The sequence below is a fragment of the Macaca nemestrina genome, chromosome 11, assembly GCF_043159975.1.
Source record: "Macaca nemestrina isolate mMacNem1 chromosome 11, mMacNem.hap1, whole genome shotgun sequence".
NCBI classification, from domain to species: Eukaryota; Metazoa; Chordata; class Mammalia; order Primates; family Cercopithecidae; genus Macaca; species Macaca nemestrina.
The window spans coordinates 134,286,137-134,304,249 of record NC_092135.1 but is presented as its reverse complement, the minus strand read 5'-3'; the positions used below and the strand labels follow the sequence as shown (position 1 = coordinate 134,304,249).

Here is an 18,113-nt window from a genome sequence, read left to right as displayed (position 1 = left end):
GGGGAGCTAGAGGACCGGGGCTGTAGTCTGAAGTCGGCATGTTTGCAGACTTCCAAGGCTGGAGCGGCCTTACCTATGGCAGGTGACTGTGGGAGCAGGTGGCTGAAGTTGGGGGTGGACTTGTGTTTTTCAGTGTCCATGAAGGACAAGGACCAGCGGGGGGAGGAGGGTCTGTATGAGTGTCTTCCCGCTTCCAGGCTGGAGCACACTTCTCACCAGGCATCTGAGCCTAGGCTGAGCTGTTTAGCATGCCCCCAGGGGATGGGAGAGGCTCTGAGGAAGCGTTGGTGCCTGGGGTAGAGGACAGTCATGCTCCTGGAGGCAGCAGAAGAAAGACATCTCTGGGGGAGACCACAGGCTCCCATGGGGGTCTAGAAGCTCCTAGAGACCACTGGGGAATTTGGATGCAGCCAATATCCAGTCTGTTCAAGGAGCACAGGTAGGCTCACAACAGGGCACAGTTGTGCTTCCCACCTAATGCTCCCCGGACTGTCAGAGGACAGGGCGGTGCCAAGCTGAGTCAGTGTCCTGAGGGATGGGGAAAGTCCCTTCGTGGTGCAAGGCAAGGCTTGCCTCACACCCTCACAAAGCTGAACGGTTTCCAGAAGGGCTAGTTGGCGGCCGAGAAAGAATCTGACTCCCAAGGGCCTCTCCCTAGAACTGTGACTGCCAAACGCTTAACCTCCGGGTGTGACAAACAGCCCAGGTAACCAGTGCATGGAGTACTGTCATTTGAACCACATCACCCTCCCAGGAAGCTCCAAGCAGTTAACATTTCCTTATAAAATGTAACTCTGCACGTGGATTCTTATGACATGTCCTTGGCTATTTCCACCACTCGGGAACTGGTGGTGCCATAATCTCTCTCTCTCTTTTTTTTTTTTTTTTTTTTTTCCAGCTTAGTTTGAATTCCCGACGCCTTGGTATGGGAGAGTGGAGCATATCTTTTCATTCAGGGATTACTTGATATTTTGGAGCAGCAGGCCGGGGGTGGAAGGGTGCGGGCGTCCTGCGGGGCGCCCAAGTGATGGGCCCTGGCCTCTTACAGGTGCGCACAGGCGCTGCTGGAGCACGGGGCCTCGGTGCAGCGCGTGGGCGGCAAGGGCCGGGACACGCCGCTGCACGTGGCGGCGCAGCGCGGCCTGGACGAGCACGCGCGCCTCTACCTGGACCGCGGGGCGTACGTGGACGCGAGGAACGGCTGCGGGGAGACGGCCCTAAGCGTGGCCTGCGGGGCGGCGCGGAGACCCGATGAGCACGGGCGCTGCTTGCGCCTGTGCGCGCTGCTGCTGCGGCACGGGGCGGAGGCGGACGCGCGCGACGAGGACGAGCGCAGCCCACTGCACAAGGCCTGCGGCCACGCGAGCCACAGCCTGGCGCGCCTCCTGCTGCGGCACGGCGCCGACGCGGGCGCGCTCGACTATGGCGGGGCCTCGCCGCTGGCCCGCGTGCTGCAGAGCGCAGCCTGCGCGCTCCAGGCTGCACCGCAGCGCACGGTGCAGGCGCTGTTCAACCACGGCTCGCCCACTGTGTGGCCCGACGCCTTCCCCAAGGTAAGGCAGGATCCGGCCGGGCTGGCACCTGCCCTGGAGTTTTGCCACTTAGTGACCGGCCTGGGAGCTGGGTTGCATGCGGCGCTCTCAAACTGTAATGGCCCAGGCACCCCCGGGGACTTGTGAAAATGCAGAATCTGCTCAGTGGGTCTGGGGTGGGAGAACCTGCATTGCTAACAAGCTCCCGGGTGTGGCCTAGACTGCTGGTCCTGGGACCCCATTTTGAGGAGCGGGAGCCTAGAAGCCTTCTGATTAGAGCCACTGGAGAAATAAGGGGTTGCATGTCAAGAATGCATCCTTTCAAAGTAGTCACCTGGGGACGGACACCAGGCACTTACTTCGATGATGCAGTCAGAGCTCAAAATATTTAGGCAGCTCTCTTTAGGTATAATTTTCAGAACGATGAAAATCAGTCTCTTGCCACATCTGGCATTTGATGTGAAACGAAATTACCCAATCTGATCATCCACCTTGTTAATGAGAGCGCTTCGGACATTTGCAGACTTCTCTCATTTGGTCCTCACCACATTGCAGTGAAACACGAGAGGCAGGTGATATTCTTCCTCTACCTGGGGTTCGGCCAGGTAAAGTGCCCTGCCCAGGTCATTGCAGTGTTGGGACCTCACCCCCATTCTGATGGCTCACCCTTGCAGACTTGACTCTGAACAACTCATCCTTGTTCCACCCGTCAGATCTACCCTGAAATAATGATAGGCCGGGCGCCGTGGCTCACGCCTGTAATCCCAGCACTTTGGGAGGCCGAGGCGGGCAGATCACGAGGTCAGGAGATCAAGACCATCCTGGCTAACACAGTGAAACCCCGTCTCTAATAAAGAATACAAAAAATTAGCCGGGCGTCGTGGCGGGTGCCTATAGTCCCAGCTACTCAGGAGGCTGAGGCAGGAGAATGGCGTGAACCTGGGAGGCGGAGCTTGCAGTGAGCCGAGATTGTGCCACTGCACTCCAGCCTGGGCAACAGAGCAAGACTCTGTCTCAAAAAAAAAAAAAAAAGAAAGAAAGAAAAAAGAAATAATAACGATAAAGAACAAAGATTTCTCACCTCAGAAAATACCCAAAAGACTGAAAATGTTTCCAAAATATTGGTTGGAGTAAGAGGTTGTCCTCCCCAAAAGACTTCACTGAAGGGGTCATTCCATTAGATGTAAAACCCGGATGTTTTTCATTTAAAAATTATCTCCATCAACCAAGACTCATCACTCATAGGCATAAGACATATTTTGGCTTGATGAGTTTTGAACAAATAGCTGAAAAGCTAATATGCAAAAGGACAGTGTTCTCAGTGGTCTGAACCATCAAGAAGTGAGATTCACACATTTCTCTCAAATGCTAACTTTCCATTATAGATGCGTTCAGAGTAAAGACTCTATCTAGGAAAAGTTAGAAAATCCCCCAAGACAACTCCCCTCGTGTTTCCTTACTTGACAAACAGGATGGCACTTTCCCGGTGCTATCTCACCCCCTCTATGGGTAATTGTCTTGCGGTGTTCCACTAATGCAGTGATTTCAATATGGTGGACTCCTGAAAGGGAAGAAATGCGAGCATTTTTATGTTCTGTGACAGCTACCTTTTATATTTATTATTTAAATTTTAATGTTTCCCAGCATTAGCAGGCTTAGTCCATCAACTTATAACATGGAAACAAGACTCACCCACTGCCCTTCCCATGCACGTTATGTCTGCATTAAACCAACACACACTTCAACCCTTGTCATATGAAACTGCATAAAGAATGAAAAGAGCCGGGCGCGGTGGCTCAAGCCTGTAATCCCAGCACTTTGGGAGGCTGAGACGGGCGGATCACGAGGTCACAAGATCAAGACCATCCTAGCTAACATGGTGAAACCCCGTCTCTACTAAAAAAATACAAAAAACTAGCTGGGCGAGGTGGCGGGCGCCTGTAGTCCCAGCTACTCCGGAGGCTGAGGCAGGAGAATGGCGTGAACCCGGGAGGCGGAGCTTGCAATGAGCTGAGATCCGGCCACTGCACTCCAGCCTGGGTGCCAGAGCGAGACTCCGTCTCAAAAAAAAAAAAAAAAAGAATGAAAAGAGGCCAGGCATGGCGACTCACACCTGTAATCCCAGCACTTTGGGAGGCTGAGGCAAGAGGATCACTTGAGTCCAGGAGTTCAAGACCAGCCTGGGCAACATAGCAAGACCCTATCTCTACAAAAATTTTTTTTTAAAAATTAGCTGGGCCTGTTGGCATGCACCTGTAGTCCCAGCTACTCAAGAGGCTGAGGCAGGAGTATTACCTAAATCCAGGATGTGGAGGCTGCAGTGAGCTGTGATAGCAACACTGCACTCCAGCCTGGGTGATAGAGCAAGACCGTGTTTCCAAAAGAAAGGAATGAAAAGAGAAAACAAACTTTACAGGATGGGCCACAAGGGGAAAATATCTGGGGCAGTTTTTTTTTCTGACTTATTTCTCCAGGACAGAATGGGGTAATTTATTTTAAAGAAAAAGAAAGAGGTCAGTATATTTCAGTAGTGACTACAAGTAATCCTTTGTTAGCCTTGAAGTTATTTCAATGTGAAGTGATCTCTGACCAGGCTTTCAAGTCCTAGGGGCAGCCCCACAGGCATCATTTCTTGGAACAGGACCTCTGACCCCTGGACTCCGTTCCCAAGGCTGTAGGAATTACCCTGCCTTGACTAGAGATGCAGGACAAAGCACAGTGCCTCCTCTCCGGGTGTTCAGGGGCCCTGTTCTGGGATGGGATCCCCAATACTATGTCAGCCATACAGGAATGGGGTCAGTCAGTGATGCAACTCATCCTCCATTCAGTTGGGGGTAGGTTTAGATTTGGGGGACAGTTTGTTCTGGAGAAATCTTAATACCTTGAGGCTTTTACCAAAAAGCATTGCCCACCACTGCCTCCCTGAACATAGCGCCCGCAAGTGCCAACCTTCCATCAGTGTTTGCTGAATGAATGAAGGGATTCCAGCCACTCCGGGCTCATGGCCTGCACTAAATCTTTGTAAATAAGGATTCCACCTCTTTGCACGGGGATTCCCCCAAACCTCCAGCAGGTACCCCTACACCTGGCCAGGAGAGGGTGGCAGATGGGGACGCATTCACCATGCTGAGAATCCCCTAAGCAAAGGCAGCAGTGCCTGTCATGTTCTAGCCTTGTCCCCACAACCGAAGCACAACACTCTGGAAAGCTAGAGGCAGCCTCTTCCTCCACCCAGTCTCCCTGCAATCGCTCCTCCAGGGACAGCATCTAATCATGTGCGACATCAAAGCAACAGACCCAACAGACGCCGCAGCCGGCCACAAAGATGCTGGGCAGGCACCACACGGGCGCCATGGCGAGGCGAGCGCAGAGCCACCAGCACTGTCACAGGGCACGCCGTCCGTGGGCAGCAGCCATACTGTGAATAGATGTAAAGAGACACCCATGGAGCACAGAATTACTGAGGCAAAAGGTTTCACAGCGAGCTTATGACATAAATCACAGCTCCCCATGCCCAGACAAAGGCACCATCGCCGCGGCAGGCGGACACAGGGCATCCTTCCGAGCCGGCGCAGTGCTCTGCACTGAGAATCAAAGCAGTGTCACGGCTTCGGAAGCCCGCATGTTGACAGTGCCAGGGCTTTCTGCCCGGCTGACCGCTCGTTAACACTGGGGGCAGGGACAGGGCGTCGAGGGCAGGCACAGGGGGCAGGCTGTGGATTCTGGCAGGTTTGGATTCTGGAAGGTGTCAGGACAGGCTGGGGCTGGGCCTGTGGGGCAGCAGGCAAGAAGGCAGAGAAGCGCACACAGATGTGGACCTGCATTTGTGTGGCACCTGCCACAGGTGACTTTGTGGGCTGGATGCTTGGTCTGGATAAAAGGCTGTGCTTAGGGGTCTCTTTCCTTCAGCCTCTCCTTAGCTGGAAGACAAATGTGTGAAACAGTCATGAAGTCCCATGTGATCTTTTTCCAAGGAAGCGCTATGCTCTTCTCACCTCTTTGAAGAGCATATTTCTGGTTCCACCCCCAGAAAATGATGGAGCATCAAAGAGTGTGGGAAGGTGTAAGTCTAGCCCCGCTCCAAGATGGGACACAGAGCTGATGGTAGCAGCACCCAGCCAGGGCTCACAGCCCTGCCCTCCCCTGCCTCCTTCACAGGTGTTCATTTGGGAACCTCCTTGATTCACTGGCTCAGTTTACATGGCCAGCTCTATTTGTCCCTGGATGTCACCTGACACCCGTCCATGAACACTTTTCATTCGCAGTCAGCATGCGTAGCCAGCACAGTCCAGCCCCTCCTACCTTGTCTCCTATTTTGTGCTATTTCCCAAAGGCCCTTCTGTTTCCTGTGGTGCAGAGGCCAGCAGCAGCCCGGGGAAACGCACCTGCAGGTGGCTGTAAAGAGTTCAGGCTCCCACCTGGGAGAGGAGATGCCATGATCACAAAGGTGGTTTTCTCAGGGTGAGACTGGATTGCATTCCAGCACAGTTTTCCCAGATACGAGAAACTCATAGATGCAGAAACTGCATGATTTGTGGTTGAGAGGGACTGCATTTCCACTTTCCCCTGTGTAAAAATGAAATACTAATAATACTTCACACTCAAACTTGTCCACCAGTCAGGGACGTGCAGGGACAACACCAGTAATGAACATTTTCCCCCAAGTCATGTAGGCATTGGCTGTGCTTCCCACGGGCATCCCTTTAGTACTTATGTATTCATTCCACAAACATTTTGGGGGAAGTTGGGTGCTTGGTACTGGAGTCACGGGGAGGAGCAGGAGCATACGTATTTCCCACCCTGGTGAGGCTGCTTGTCACGTGGATCAGCCAAGTGCACACACCAAGGTGAAGTTGCTGTGGTGAGAAGTGCTGCAAAGCACAGAACAGGGGTTTCACCTGGCTGGGGGGCAGGGTCCAAGGCTCCCTCAAGTGTGTGATGAGTGAGCCAAGATCTGAAGGCTGAAGGCTCAGCTGTGTGAAACAGGGGACAAACATTCTAGACAAACGTCCTGGGCAAATGTTCTGGAGCAGGACAGGCACGGTTGTCCTGTGCAGTTGGAAAAATGACCCAGTCGCTGGAGAGGAAACAGCTAGGGGGCACCAGTTGAGACTAGGTAGCCAAGTGGGGCCTTAAGGGCCTGGGCCTCTGACTTGGGAATATTAGGAGTTGATTACATAATTTTCAAAGAAGGAGATTACATCATCAAATCAGTATTTTGGAATTTCTAAGCTCAACGTAGAGAACACACAAGGTAGGGGGTGGTGGTGGTCCAGGTGAAGGATTCACATAGCTCGCATGGGGGATGGAGGTTGATGCAAGAATAACAGACTCTAGGCCAGAGGCAGTGGCTCCTGCCTATAATCCCAGCACTTTGGGAGGCACAAGGATAACCTGAGCCCAGGAGTTTGAGACCGGCCTAGACAATATAGTGAGACCCCATCTCTACAAAAAATTAAAAATAAATTACCTGGGCATGGTGGCATGCACCTGTAGTCCCAGTTACTCAGGAGGCTGAGGCAGGAGGATTACCTAAACTCAGGAGGTGGAAGCTGCAGTGGGCCATGATCGTGACACTACACTCCAGCCTGGGCGACAGAGCAAGACCTTGTCTTTAAAAAAGAAAAAAAAAAAGCCGGGCGCGGTGGCTCAAGCCTGTAATCCCAGCAATTTAGGAGGCCGAGGTGGGTGGATCACAAGGTCAGGAGATCGAGACCATCCTGGCTAACACCGTGAAACCCCGTCTCTACTAAAAAAATACAAAAAACTAGCCGGGCGTGGTGGCGAGCGCCTGTAGTCCCAGCTACTCGGGAGGCTGAGGCAGGAGAATGGCGTGAACCCCGGGGCGCAGAGCTTGCAGTGAGCCGAGATCGCGCCACTGCACTCCAGCCTGGGCGACAGAGTAAGACTCCGTCTCAAAAAAAAAAAAAGATTCTAGAAACATCTGCAAATCTCTGGTCTTGTCTCAGCTTCTGAGCACTAACCATACTGCAAATGGAGACCTAAAGTTTTCATGTTTTCTTTTTACCTAATTACAGAATCAGGTAAAGAGACTTCACTTATCCCGATTCCACAGGATTTTTAGTGGGAGATTTCTGAGGTAGCAGTAGTCAAAAACCAGGGCTTCCCCTCCCGTTTTCACAGAGCCGAGTGCACCCAGTCCCCAGCGGGAGGAGGGAGGAGAGATCATAAGTAGGGTGCCTGTGTTTTTCTTGCTCTTGTTTTATTTCTCCATCTACATATAAAGCAATGTGCCTGTGTGATTTTCCCCCTTAATTTTCTTTCTGCCGCCTCATTAGCTGAAGAGAGTGCGCGTGGATACTAATGACATCAGCATGTCAGAGTAATGTGGCAGCCGCCTCTCCGCAGACAGCAAGGAGGCAGCGGAGATTTTTAAACTGTGTTGGCGTAAAAATAATGAAGGCAGCCAGCTGCCTGGCAAACACGAGGGGGCACGATGCAGAGGACGGGGAGGGGCAGGGAGCCCCAGAGAGGTGGAACAGAGGAGAGACAGAAAATGAATTCCCAGAGACAGGCAATAAGACTCTGTCACAGTCTGTGACCCGGTGGGGGAGGGGCGGGAGGAGGCGGTGCTTTTGCTCTAAGGAAGGGCAGCTCTTCCCAGGGTGGGGCCTGTCTGGGTTACCTGCGGTCCCTGGGAGCCATTTAACATTTTGCAGAGAAGTGACAGGGCCAGTGGGAGGGTCGCTGGAGGGCTGCGATGAGCAAGACCTGAGCATCGCCTAGGGTACCAGATAAATAGCAGCAGACTCCATCCCGAGGGGTCCAGCGTGAGTCCTTCTTAATGGCGTGATTTTTTCCCAACACAGAAGGGGATAATTGAAATCAGAGACTGCCGTGCACAAGGAAATGGCATGTTAGTGGGGCTCATGATAGCCGGAAATACCAACATGTGTGGGGCGCAGAGAGGGACAGGGCTGGCGAGATGGACTGGGAAGATTGTGGCGGCCCCAGGCCACCTGCCAGGCATTCCCTCTGTGGCTTGGTCTCTCCGTGTCTCTGTGTTCATGCTCCATCTCTCTCTTTCCCTAAAGCTTGCTAAGCCTGACTCAGTGACAGTAATGGATGAGAACAAAAATAATTGGGCGTGGGGAGGGGACCACCGATAATAGCTCTTACAGTGTCAGTATGATGCCCAGTCTAGAAAGAGCAGCTCCTGTCCTCTAAAAAATAGCTTTGAAGGCACAGATTAGAGAAAGGAAGAAAGAAAGGGAGAGAAAGAGAGAGAGGAAATCCACAGCAACAATAAGGCAATCTCATGTCTGAGTCTAGGAAGACCCAGACCCAATGTCCTTCCACTGCATGGCCGTCAGTTTCCAGGCTGTCAGGCGGACATTACCAAAAAAAAAAAAAAAAAAAAAGGTCAGCCAGGCAGTGGGGGACGCCCGTGAAGCCAGAGTAAAGTGCAGAGGTGAAAATCGCAGGAATCCCGGTTTCAGAGCAACCTGCCAACTGCAGGAAGAGGGTAGCAGGAGGAAGCCTCCAGGCCAAAGCTCAAGTCCACCGGGCTAACCATCCAACTGGGAACGGGGCTGGACCAGGCCCTCGTCCCCCTCCCTGCACGCTGTCCCTCCGCAGTCTCCCGGGTGGGCACAGAGCAGGACCACAGACTTCCCCTGCATGTTGGCAAAATTTGCATCTGCTTCTCTCCTTAATCAAAGACTAATAAGGAGAAAAAGGAACGGATTCATGGGGGAAAAGAGGACAAACAAAGAAAAATAGACAGCCTCCAGAAAACAGAAAGGAGATCCAAGAAAATCTCAGAAAGTATATGCCATCCTGTATGGAGTACAAGAAGACATAGCCTCTGGGATCCATCGAAACAGTACTAGTTAAGATGAAAACTCAATAGAGTGACATGAAACGGAAGATGGAGGAGACAGTATACCAAGAAACTAACAGCACAGATTGAAGTATACACTAAAGAAGGAAAAGGCAGAGTTGATTCATAAAGAAAGAATCAAATCCATGGGTGCTGGGCCATTGACCCTTGTGCCCTCAGACCCTTTTTCCTGCTGTTCCTGGGTCCCGCTCTGCATCCTGGGGGACGGGGGAAAGGGAAAGCCCCCTCAAACTGCCCTCAGAGCCCCCATCAGCTGGCTTCTAGTTGGACTCAGCCAGTGGGAGACACCATGGGAAACGAGTGTGGAGGAAGAAAGAAGCCAAGTATTTCTCCTCTTCTGTCTCTGTCTTGTGTAGCTTCGCCAGCAGCACCTGCATCTTCTCTGTGACACCAACACCCACCAGAAGCCCCTCCCTTCACGGCCCCAGTCCCCAGTGGGTAGCCCCTGACTCAACTTGGTTCCAGCAGATGGCCCTGCTCTCTGGACTCTGATTAGGCTACCTCATCCCACTGTCCCACCAACTCTAAGAGTAATGACAGCTTTCTATTTTGCTAATCTCTAGGCTACTTCACCTTCCCCTTGTTGGAATCTCAGCAGTTTGATTATCTATATAATCAATTCCATGTGTAAAGTTGTTTCTGGTTGAAATACCTGGATTGGTTTCCTTTGCCTGATTGGACTCTGATACGGGTGGTTTAAATCACAAGTAGCAGAAAACCCAATTCAAACAGGTTTAAATAAGGAAATGTATCTTTTTATCTCACATATCAGTAAGTGCAGAAGTAGCAGGCTTCAGAATTGGTTGTTTCAGTGTCTGGATGATGTCCTCAAAGAACCTGGTGCTTCCCAACTCTCTGCTGTGCCACCCTCAGTGAGTCAGCTTTGTCCTCAGAATGGCTGCCTCATGGCCACAAGATGGCTTCCAGCAACAATGGGCCCATTTCCTTGTTCATATCCAGTTGTTCCTTTTTTCTAGAAACCCTGAGGAAGTGTCATCAGTTGGCTTAAACCTGCCCTTCTCTGAACCAATAACTGGCAAAAGAGATTGGATTACCATGATTGGATTAAACTCATCATCTGAATTGTTGGAAAGTCAACCTCAATGTTCACTATAATGAAAGACTAATGTTAAAAACTCTTCTTAAGTGCAAAACAAAAACAAAAACAAGAAACTAAAAGAGAAAATAATGGTAATAAAGGATAGAGTAGAGAGCCAACCCACACGTAAGTGATGTTACTGCAGAAGAGCCTAGGACAAATGGTTCAGAAATAATAACCAAAGATATAATAGAAGAAAACTTAGCTGCACTGAAAGTCTTAACTTTTGGTTGGCAATCGAAAGGGTGCTCTCTGCAAATCAATGACGGGAGGCACATACCTATATATGTTCTAACAAAAATGTTTTAAAAAGACATGGAAGAATCTGGCAAAGTATTTAAGCAGAAAACAGGCTATTCATAAAGGAATAGAAACCAGGCTGGAGTCAGATATTTCTACTGTAATAGTAACATAGGACAATGAAATATCATCTACCGATTTTGAAAGGAAAAGTTTGGACACTAGAATTTTAGACTCAGTGAAGATAGTTTCATTTTGATGACAAAAGACACTTTTAGATATCAAGCGTTCAAAAACATGCCTTTCTAATGCATTTTCTGAAAAAGAAAAAAAATACTTCAATTATTTATCAGCAAGTATTTACTGAGCACCAGTCATGTCCCAGCAACATATTAGGCACATGGGATAAGTGAGTGAACTAATGAGGGAAAGCAGTATTCCTGCTATGTGGAGCTTACATTCTAATGGGGAAGACAGGCATTAAACACTGAGCATGATCAGCAGACCAAAAAGGTGATAAGGACTATAGAGAAATTAAAAGGGTGGAAGGCAGTTGCAATTTTAAGTTGGGCAGTTAGGGTCAGTGACTGCTGAAAAAAGACTTGAGAGATGTGAGGGACCCACTGTGCGGATATCTGGGGAAGAGCAGTCCAGCAGAGGACCAGCCATCTGTAGCCTAAGGCTGGAGTGGGCCGGCCCTGCGCACAGAACCACAGGGGACCAGTGTGGCCGGAGGTGGAAGGAGCTAGTGGGATGGGAGTAGGAGATGAGATTGGGGGGGTAGGGGAGAGGGCACAGGTTGTGTGGGGTCTACAGGACATTGTAATGACTTTGGCCATTGGAGGGATTTAAGCAGAGGAGTGACGTAATCCAACAATATTTTGTAAAGATCTTCCCCTCAGCACCATGTTAAGCAGATACTTGAGAAGGAGGAGAACACACATGGAAAGATGAGTTAGGAGGGTGTTGCTGTGGTTCACGTGAGGGATGATGGTGGTGTGAACAAGGAAGGCAATCTGACCCTGGATATATTTTGGAGGTAGAGCCAACAGGATTTTTTTAACAGATTGGATGTGGAGTATAGGAGAAACAGGAGCAATGGATGACTCTGATTCCAGCCCAAGAGACTGCAAGAATGAGTTTGCTGTCAACTGGGAATGGGGCAGGTTATGGGTAGCACAGCAGGTTGGGACCTGGTGAACCAGGGAGTTCGGTTTTTGGTATGTTGACTGTGAGATACAGTCAGGTGGAGCTACAATGTAAGCAGCTGGGTATTCAAGCCCAAATCTGAGAGGGAGAGATTTGGCCAACTGGAGATATACCTTTGAGGGTCAGTGAAAAATGATGGTATTGTATTTAAAGCCAGGAAACTAGACAAGATCACCAGCAAGTGAGAGTAAATGGAAAAAAGGAACAGGCCTGAATGCAGAGACAGTCCAATATCTGAAGGATGGAGATGAGACAGCAGCTAAGGAAACTGAAGAGAGGCAACCAGCGAGGTGGAAAGAATGAGAGCACACCTTCCTCGAAGCCAAGTGAAGGCTGCATTGAGGTAGAAGACATCGTCAACATGTCAGGCATGGCTGACACAGCAAGTAAAGTGAGGCAGAGTATGGACCACTGGCAAGGCAGAGCCTGGGCCAAGAGCAGCATTGGTGCCCTTGGTAAGGACAGTATGGGGGAATGGCTGGGGCTAATGGCCCATTGAGGTGGACGTACTGCAGCTGACAAAGAGTTAACACTAAAGAAGAGCTCAGGAATGGGGAAATCAATCCCCAGATTCTCCCCACTCTGCCCCTTAAATATCTCTCAAAATCCCCTACCCTCCTGACTGCCACCACCTGAGGTGAGGCCACCACCATCTCTCCCCTAGATGGACACATCTTCTTCATTGGGCTCTCTGTCTCCTCTAAACTCTTCCCCAGATTCAGCCTTGGTGATATTTCCTTGGTTGGTTGGTTGGTTGGTTGGGTTGGTTTGGTTTTTGAGACAGGGCCTCACTCTGTTGCCCAGGCTGGAGTACAGCGGTGCAATCATAGCTCACTGCAGCCTCGACCTTCTAGGCTCAAGCAATCCTCCCACCTCAGCCTCCTGGGTAGCTGGGACTACAGGTGCACACCATCAGGACCAGCTAATTTTTAATATTTTTTGTAGACATAGGATTTCTCCATGTTGCCAAGACTGGTCTCAAACTCCTGGACTCAAGTAATCTGCCTGCCTTGGCTTCCCAAAGTGCTGGGATTACAGGCCTGAGCCACCACACCCAGCCTTGGTGATATCTCTAAAATTAAAATCAGACCCGGCCGCTCCTCCACTCATACCCGGCAAGTGCTCCCTGTGTCAGCCTCCTTCTCAGGCAGATAATGGACTCCATGGTCTTCCCTGCTTTGCTCTCCTGTTTCATTGCCGAGCACTCCCCATGTCAGACTCATTCCCCCGCCAACATTATTTGCTCCTTCTCACCTCCCAAACCTGGCATAATATGTTTTCTCTGCCTAGAACACTCTCGTCCCCAGAACTCTCCATGCCTTTTTTTCCCCCCGCTAACTCCTGCTCCACGGCCAGGTCTCAACTTGGATGTCACTTCATCCAGAAATCTTCCCCTGAACTCCCCCTTATATGACCACAGCACCTGCATTGTTGTTGTTATGTTTGGGACCATAAAGCTCTGTGAAGGTGGAGCTGGCCATCATAACACGCAGACAAAACACGATCCCTGTCTTCTAGTAGGAGCTCGGCAAATACCTACAGAAGGGATGACTTAAAGGACAGGTGGTGAGCATACAAGCTAGAATTGTGACAAATAATTGGGAAGCGAGTTGTAAAACTAAATGCAAATACCAAAATGGTTACTGAAGGAGATATGCAATATAAAATATGATCATGTAATAATCACAAACTGAACCCAAACTCCAGTATTATTAAGAAAGGAAGGGAGAAGAACTGGTTAAGAGAGAAATGTGAGAGAAAGGGTGATGGAATATCCAGAACATAAAAGATACTATTTAGATTTTTAGAGAACTATAGGTTTATATATATAGAGAGAGAGAGAGAGAGAGAGAGAGATTTTTTTTTTTTAAACAGAGTCTCACTCTGTCACCCAGGCTAGAGTGCAGTGGCATGATCTGAACTCACTGCAACCTCTGCCTCCCAGGTTCAAGCGATTCTCCTGCCTCAGCCTCCGGAGTAGCTGGTACTACAGGTACGTGCCACCACACCCAGCTAATTTTTGTATTTTTAGTAGAGACAGGGTTTCACCATGTTGGCCAGGATAGTCTCCATCTCTTAACCTCATGATCTGCCCCCCTTGGCCTCTCAAAGTGTTGGGATTACAGGTGTGAGCCACTGCACCAGGCCTAGGTTGGTATTTTTTTATTTTGAAGGTAACTAATAGCATTTTAAAGACAGTGCATACTTCCAAAATATGGAAGATGAATCCAAAGAAAATACAAACCTGTACAACAGAACCAGAAAACAAAGGAAACAAGAAGCAGAAAAAAACAAAAAGAATAAAGTGAGACTGGAGTGAGACCAAACACTTGATTTATAACAATAAATGAAAATCGCTTAAACTACCCTCTTACCAACACAGACTCGCAAACACATTTCAAACAAACTGAAACAAAGGTTAAAATTTAAAAATGAGGCCAGGTGTGGTGGCTCATGCCTGTAATCCCAGCGCTTTGGGAGGCTGAGGTGGGTGGATCACCTGAGGTCAGGAGTTCAAGACCAGCCTGGCCAACATGGTGAAACCCCATCTCTACAAAACTACAAAAATTAGCTGGGCATGATGGTGGGTCCCTGTAATCCCAGCTACTCAGGAGGCTGAGGAGGGAGAATCGCTTGAACCCAGGAGATGGAGGTTGCCGTGAGCCGAGATCTCGCCATTGCACGCCAGCCAGGGTGAAAGAGCGAGACTCTGTTTCAAAAAAAAATTAAAGAATGAGCAGAGTGCCGGGCACGGTGGCTCACGCCTGTAATCCCAGCACTTTGGGAGGCCAAGGCGGGTGGATTACAAGGTCAGAAGATCGAGACCATCCTGGCTAACACAGTGAAACCCCATCTCTACTAAAAATACAAAAAATTATCCGGGTGTGGTGGTGGGCACCTGCAGTCCCGGCTACTTGGGAGGCTAAGGCAGGAGAATGGCGTGAACCCGGGAGGCGGAGCTTGCAGTGAGCTGAGATTGCGCCACTGCACTCAAGCCTGAGCAAAAGAATGAGACTCCATCTCAAAAAAAAAAAAAAAAGAAAAAGAAAAAAGAGCAGAGATAGATAATTCTGGCAAAAACAAACCGCAAAAAAATGTATTTTTATATCAATATGCAAATAGAATTCCAGGGAAATACACAAAATGAGAGGGGAAAAAATAGTCATTTGATAATGACCAAGGATACAGTCCATGGTGAAAAGATAACCATTATAAACTTTATGTGCCAAAGAAGATTGTGTTAAAATAGAAAAATTGACTGAAAAATAATTTAGGTGATTTTTAATTCATATCTGTCTATCACAGACCAAGTGAGCCAAGAAAAAAAAATGAAGTGCAGTAGCTCCAAATCATAAATGTGACAAACATATTTTGAAAGAAATGAAATGCGACTTCTGCTAATGCTGAAACAGACATTGTCTACAGCCATATTGCAATATACCAGAAAACTAACAGTAAAAAGCTTGTTAATTTTAAAAAATAACATAACCATTTGAAAACGTTATAGCACACTCCCAAATAACTGCTGCCTCAACAGTTATTTAATTGCAGACCATTAAGAAAGATGAGCTGGGTGTAGTGGCTCACAGCTATAATCCCGGCACTTTGGGAGGCTACAGTGGAAAGATCACTTGAGCGCAGCCTGGGCAACAAAGTGAGACCTTGTCTCTACAACAAAAATTTTAAAAATTAGCCTGGCACAGTGGCATGCGCCTGTAGTCCCAGCTACTCAGGAGGCTGAGGTGGGAGGATTGCTTGAGTCCAGGAGCTCAAGGCTGTAGTGAGCCATGATCACACCATTGCACTGCAGCATAGGTGACAGAGCAAGACCCTGTCTCAAAATAAGGAAGGAAGGAAGGAAGGAAGGAAGGAAGGAAGGAAGGAAGGAAGGAAGGAAGGAAGGAAGGAAGGAAGGAGGGAGGGAGGGAGGGAGGGAGGGAGGGAGGGAGGGAGGGAGGGAGGGAAAGAAGGAAGGGAGGGAGGAAGGAAGGAAGGAAGGAAGGAAGGAAGGAAGGAAGGAAGGAAGGAAGGAAGGAAGGAAGGAAGGAAGGAAGGACGGGAGGGAGGGAGGGAGGGAGGGAAGGAAGGAAGGAAACACTGCCTCAAAACTCTTGGCTATGACCCTACCAACGTTCAAAGGGAAATTTATACCATTTTAAAAGTTGCTTTTATTACGACTCTAGGAAAAAAATGTTATGAAATTGACTGCGCAGTCAATCCAAGGAGCATGAAAGAGAAACAAAACATACCTAAGAAGATCGGAGAAAGGAATTAATCATGATGGAGGCAAAAATTAATGGGTTAGAATATTTTAAAAGAGAACTGATCAACAAAATCCCATTGCTGATTTCTTGAAAAAAGGTGCAAAATGGAAAAACCTCCAGCAAAACTAAACAGGAAAACATTGAAAACACAATTACAGTGAATTTCAAATGAGAAAAGGGTGCTTATTCATCGATACAGTGAAGATCTCTTCCTTCCACCTTTATGGATCTGTATGGACCTCATTCTACAGCTCTCGGCCCTCTGCCTTCCAGCTGGGTTTAGCCAGTGGGGTGTCCTGGCAGCAGGAGGGAGGAAAGGAGAGTGAGGGCAGAACATGCATTCTCTGGGCTGGCTCTTTGCCTCAGGCTAGCTGTGTATCCCCAAGCAAGGATTGCTGCTTCTGCTAAGACAGCTCACTTGACTGGCCTTCAGCCCAGGATGGTAATACCTCTGCCACCAACCCCACATTACTACCCTGACCCTTGTCAGTTTCCTTGTACCCACATCTGGTTAAATAGTTCCTGTATCAATAAACACTTCTGGAATGATCCCATATCGAACTCACCATCTCTTTTTTTTCTTTTTTTTTTTTTAGACGGAGTCTTGCTCTGTCGCCCAGGCTGGAGTGCAGTGGCATGATCTCAGTTCACTGCAACCTCTGCCTCCTGGGTTCAAGCAATTATCCTGCCTCAGCCTCCCGAGTAGCTGGGACTACAGATGTGCATCACTATGCCCAGCTAATTTTGTTGTATTTTTGGTAGAGACGGGGCTTCACCATGTTGGCCAGGCTAGTCTCAAACTCCCGACCTCAGGTGATCCACCCACCTCGGCCTCCCAAAGTTCTGGAATTACAGGAGTGGGCCACCGCGCCCGGCCTCTCCATCTCTTTTCTATTGGACCTTGACTGGTACCTATGCAATGCTAAATTTCTTTAAAATGAAGATTATTTTCCAGGAAAATATAGATTAACAAAATGGACTCAAGAAGAAATCAAAATAAAATGTGCCAGTAAACATGAAAGAAATGAAAAATATCAAATTATGACCTGCAACTAAATGCCAGGCATAGGCAATGTCAAATGCAAGATCTACTGGGCCTTCCTAATTCCAATAATGGTCTGCTTTTTAAAATCTTCCCAAGTATGGCCGGGCGCAGTGGCTCAAGCCTGTAATCCCAGCACTTTGGGAGGCCGAGACAGGCGGATCACAAGGTCAGGAGATCGAGACTATCCTGGCTAACCCCGTCTCTACTAAAAAATACAAAAAAACTAGCTGGGCGAGGTGGCAGGCGCCTGTAGTCCTAGCTACTCAGGAGGCCGAGGCAGGAGAATGGCGTAAACCTGGGAGGCGGAGCTTGCAGTGAGCTGAGATCACGCCACTGCACTCCAGCCTGGGCCACAGAGCAAGACTCCGTCTCAAAAAAAAAAAAAGAAAAAAAAAAAAACTTCTTCCCAAGTATTAAAAAAAAAACAAATTTACTAAGTTAATATAACATGATGTTAAAACCTGACAAAAATAGCTCAAAAAATAAAACTATAAACCAAATTTATTTATTAAAAGAGATTTTAAAAACTTAGTAAATTGAGTCTGGCACTGTATTATATATACTATACTATTTCAAATGAGAAAAGGGTGCTTATTCATAGATATTATAGTGAAGATCTAGCGCGATCTAGTATATATAATAGCACATATATCATATCTCTCTCTGATATATAGTGATATCATAATTATATTTTTTATATATAATATGTGCATTAAATATAGAAGAATAGCCAAATAGGGCCTGTTTTATGAAGGCAAAAATGGGTCAGTATTGGAAAATCTTTTTCTTTTTTTTTTTTTGAGACAGAGTCTCACTCTGTCACCCAGGCTGGAGTGCAGTGGCATGATCTCAGCTCACT

General features: G+C 48.5%; 1 protein-coding gene across 2 annotated transcripts in view; it reads left to right on the top strand.

The window, feature by feature from the left end:
• Positions 1–18,113, top strand: part of LOC105474002 (ankyrin repeat and SOCS box containing 18) — an 84,834-nt gene that overhangs the window by 49,249 nt on the left and 17,472 nt on the right. For both annotated transcript variants that reach the window (XM_071073639.1, XM_071073638.1), the window contains one exon: positions 1,049–1,553. In XM_071073639.1, the coding sequence (XP_070929740.1) occupies positions 1,049–1,553 (505 nt within the window). The remainder of the gene's footprint in view (positions 1–1,048; positions 1,554–18,113) is intronic.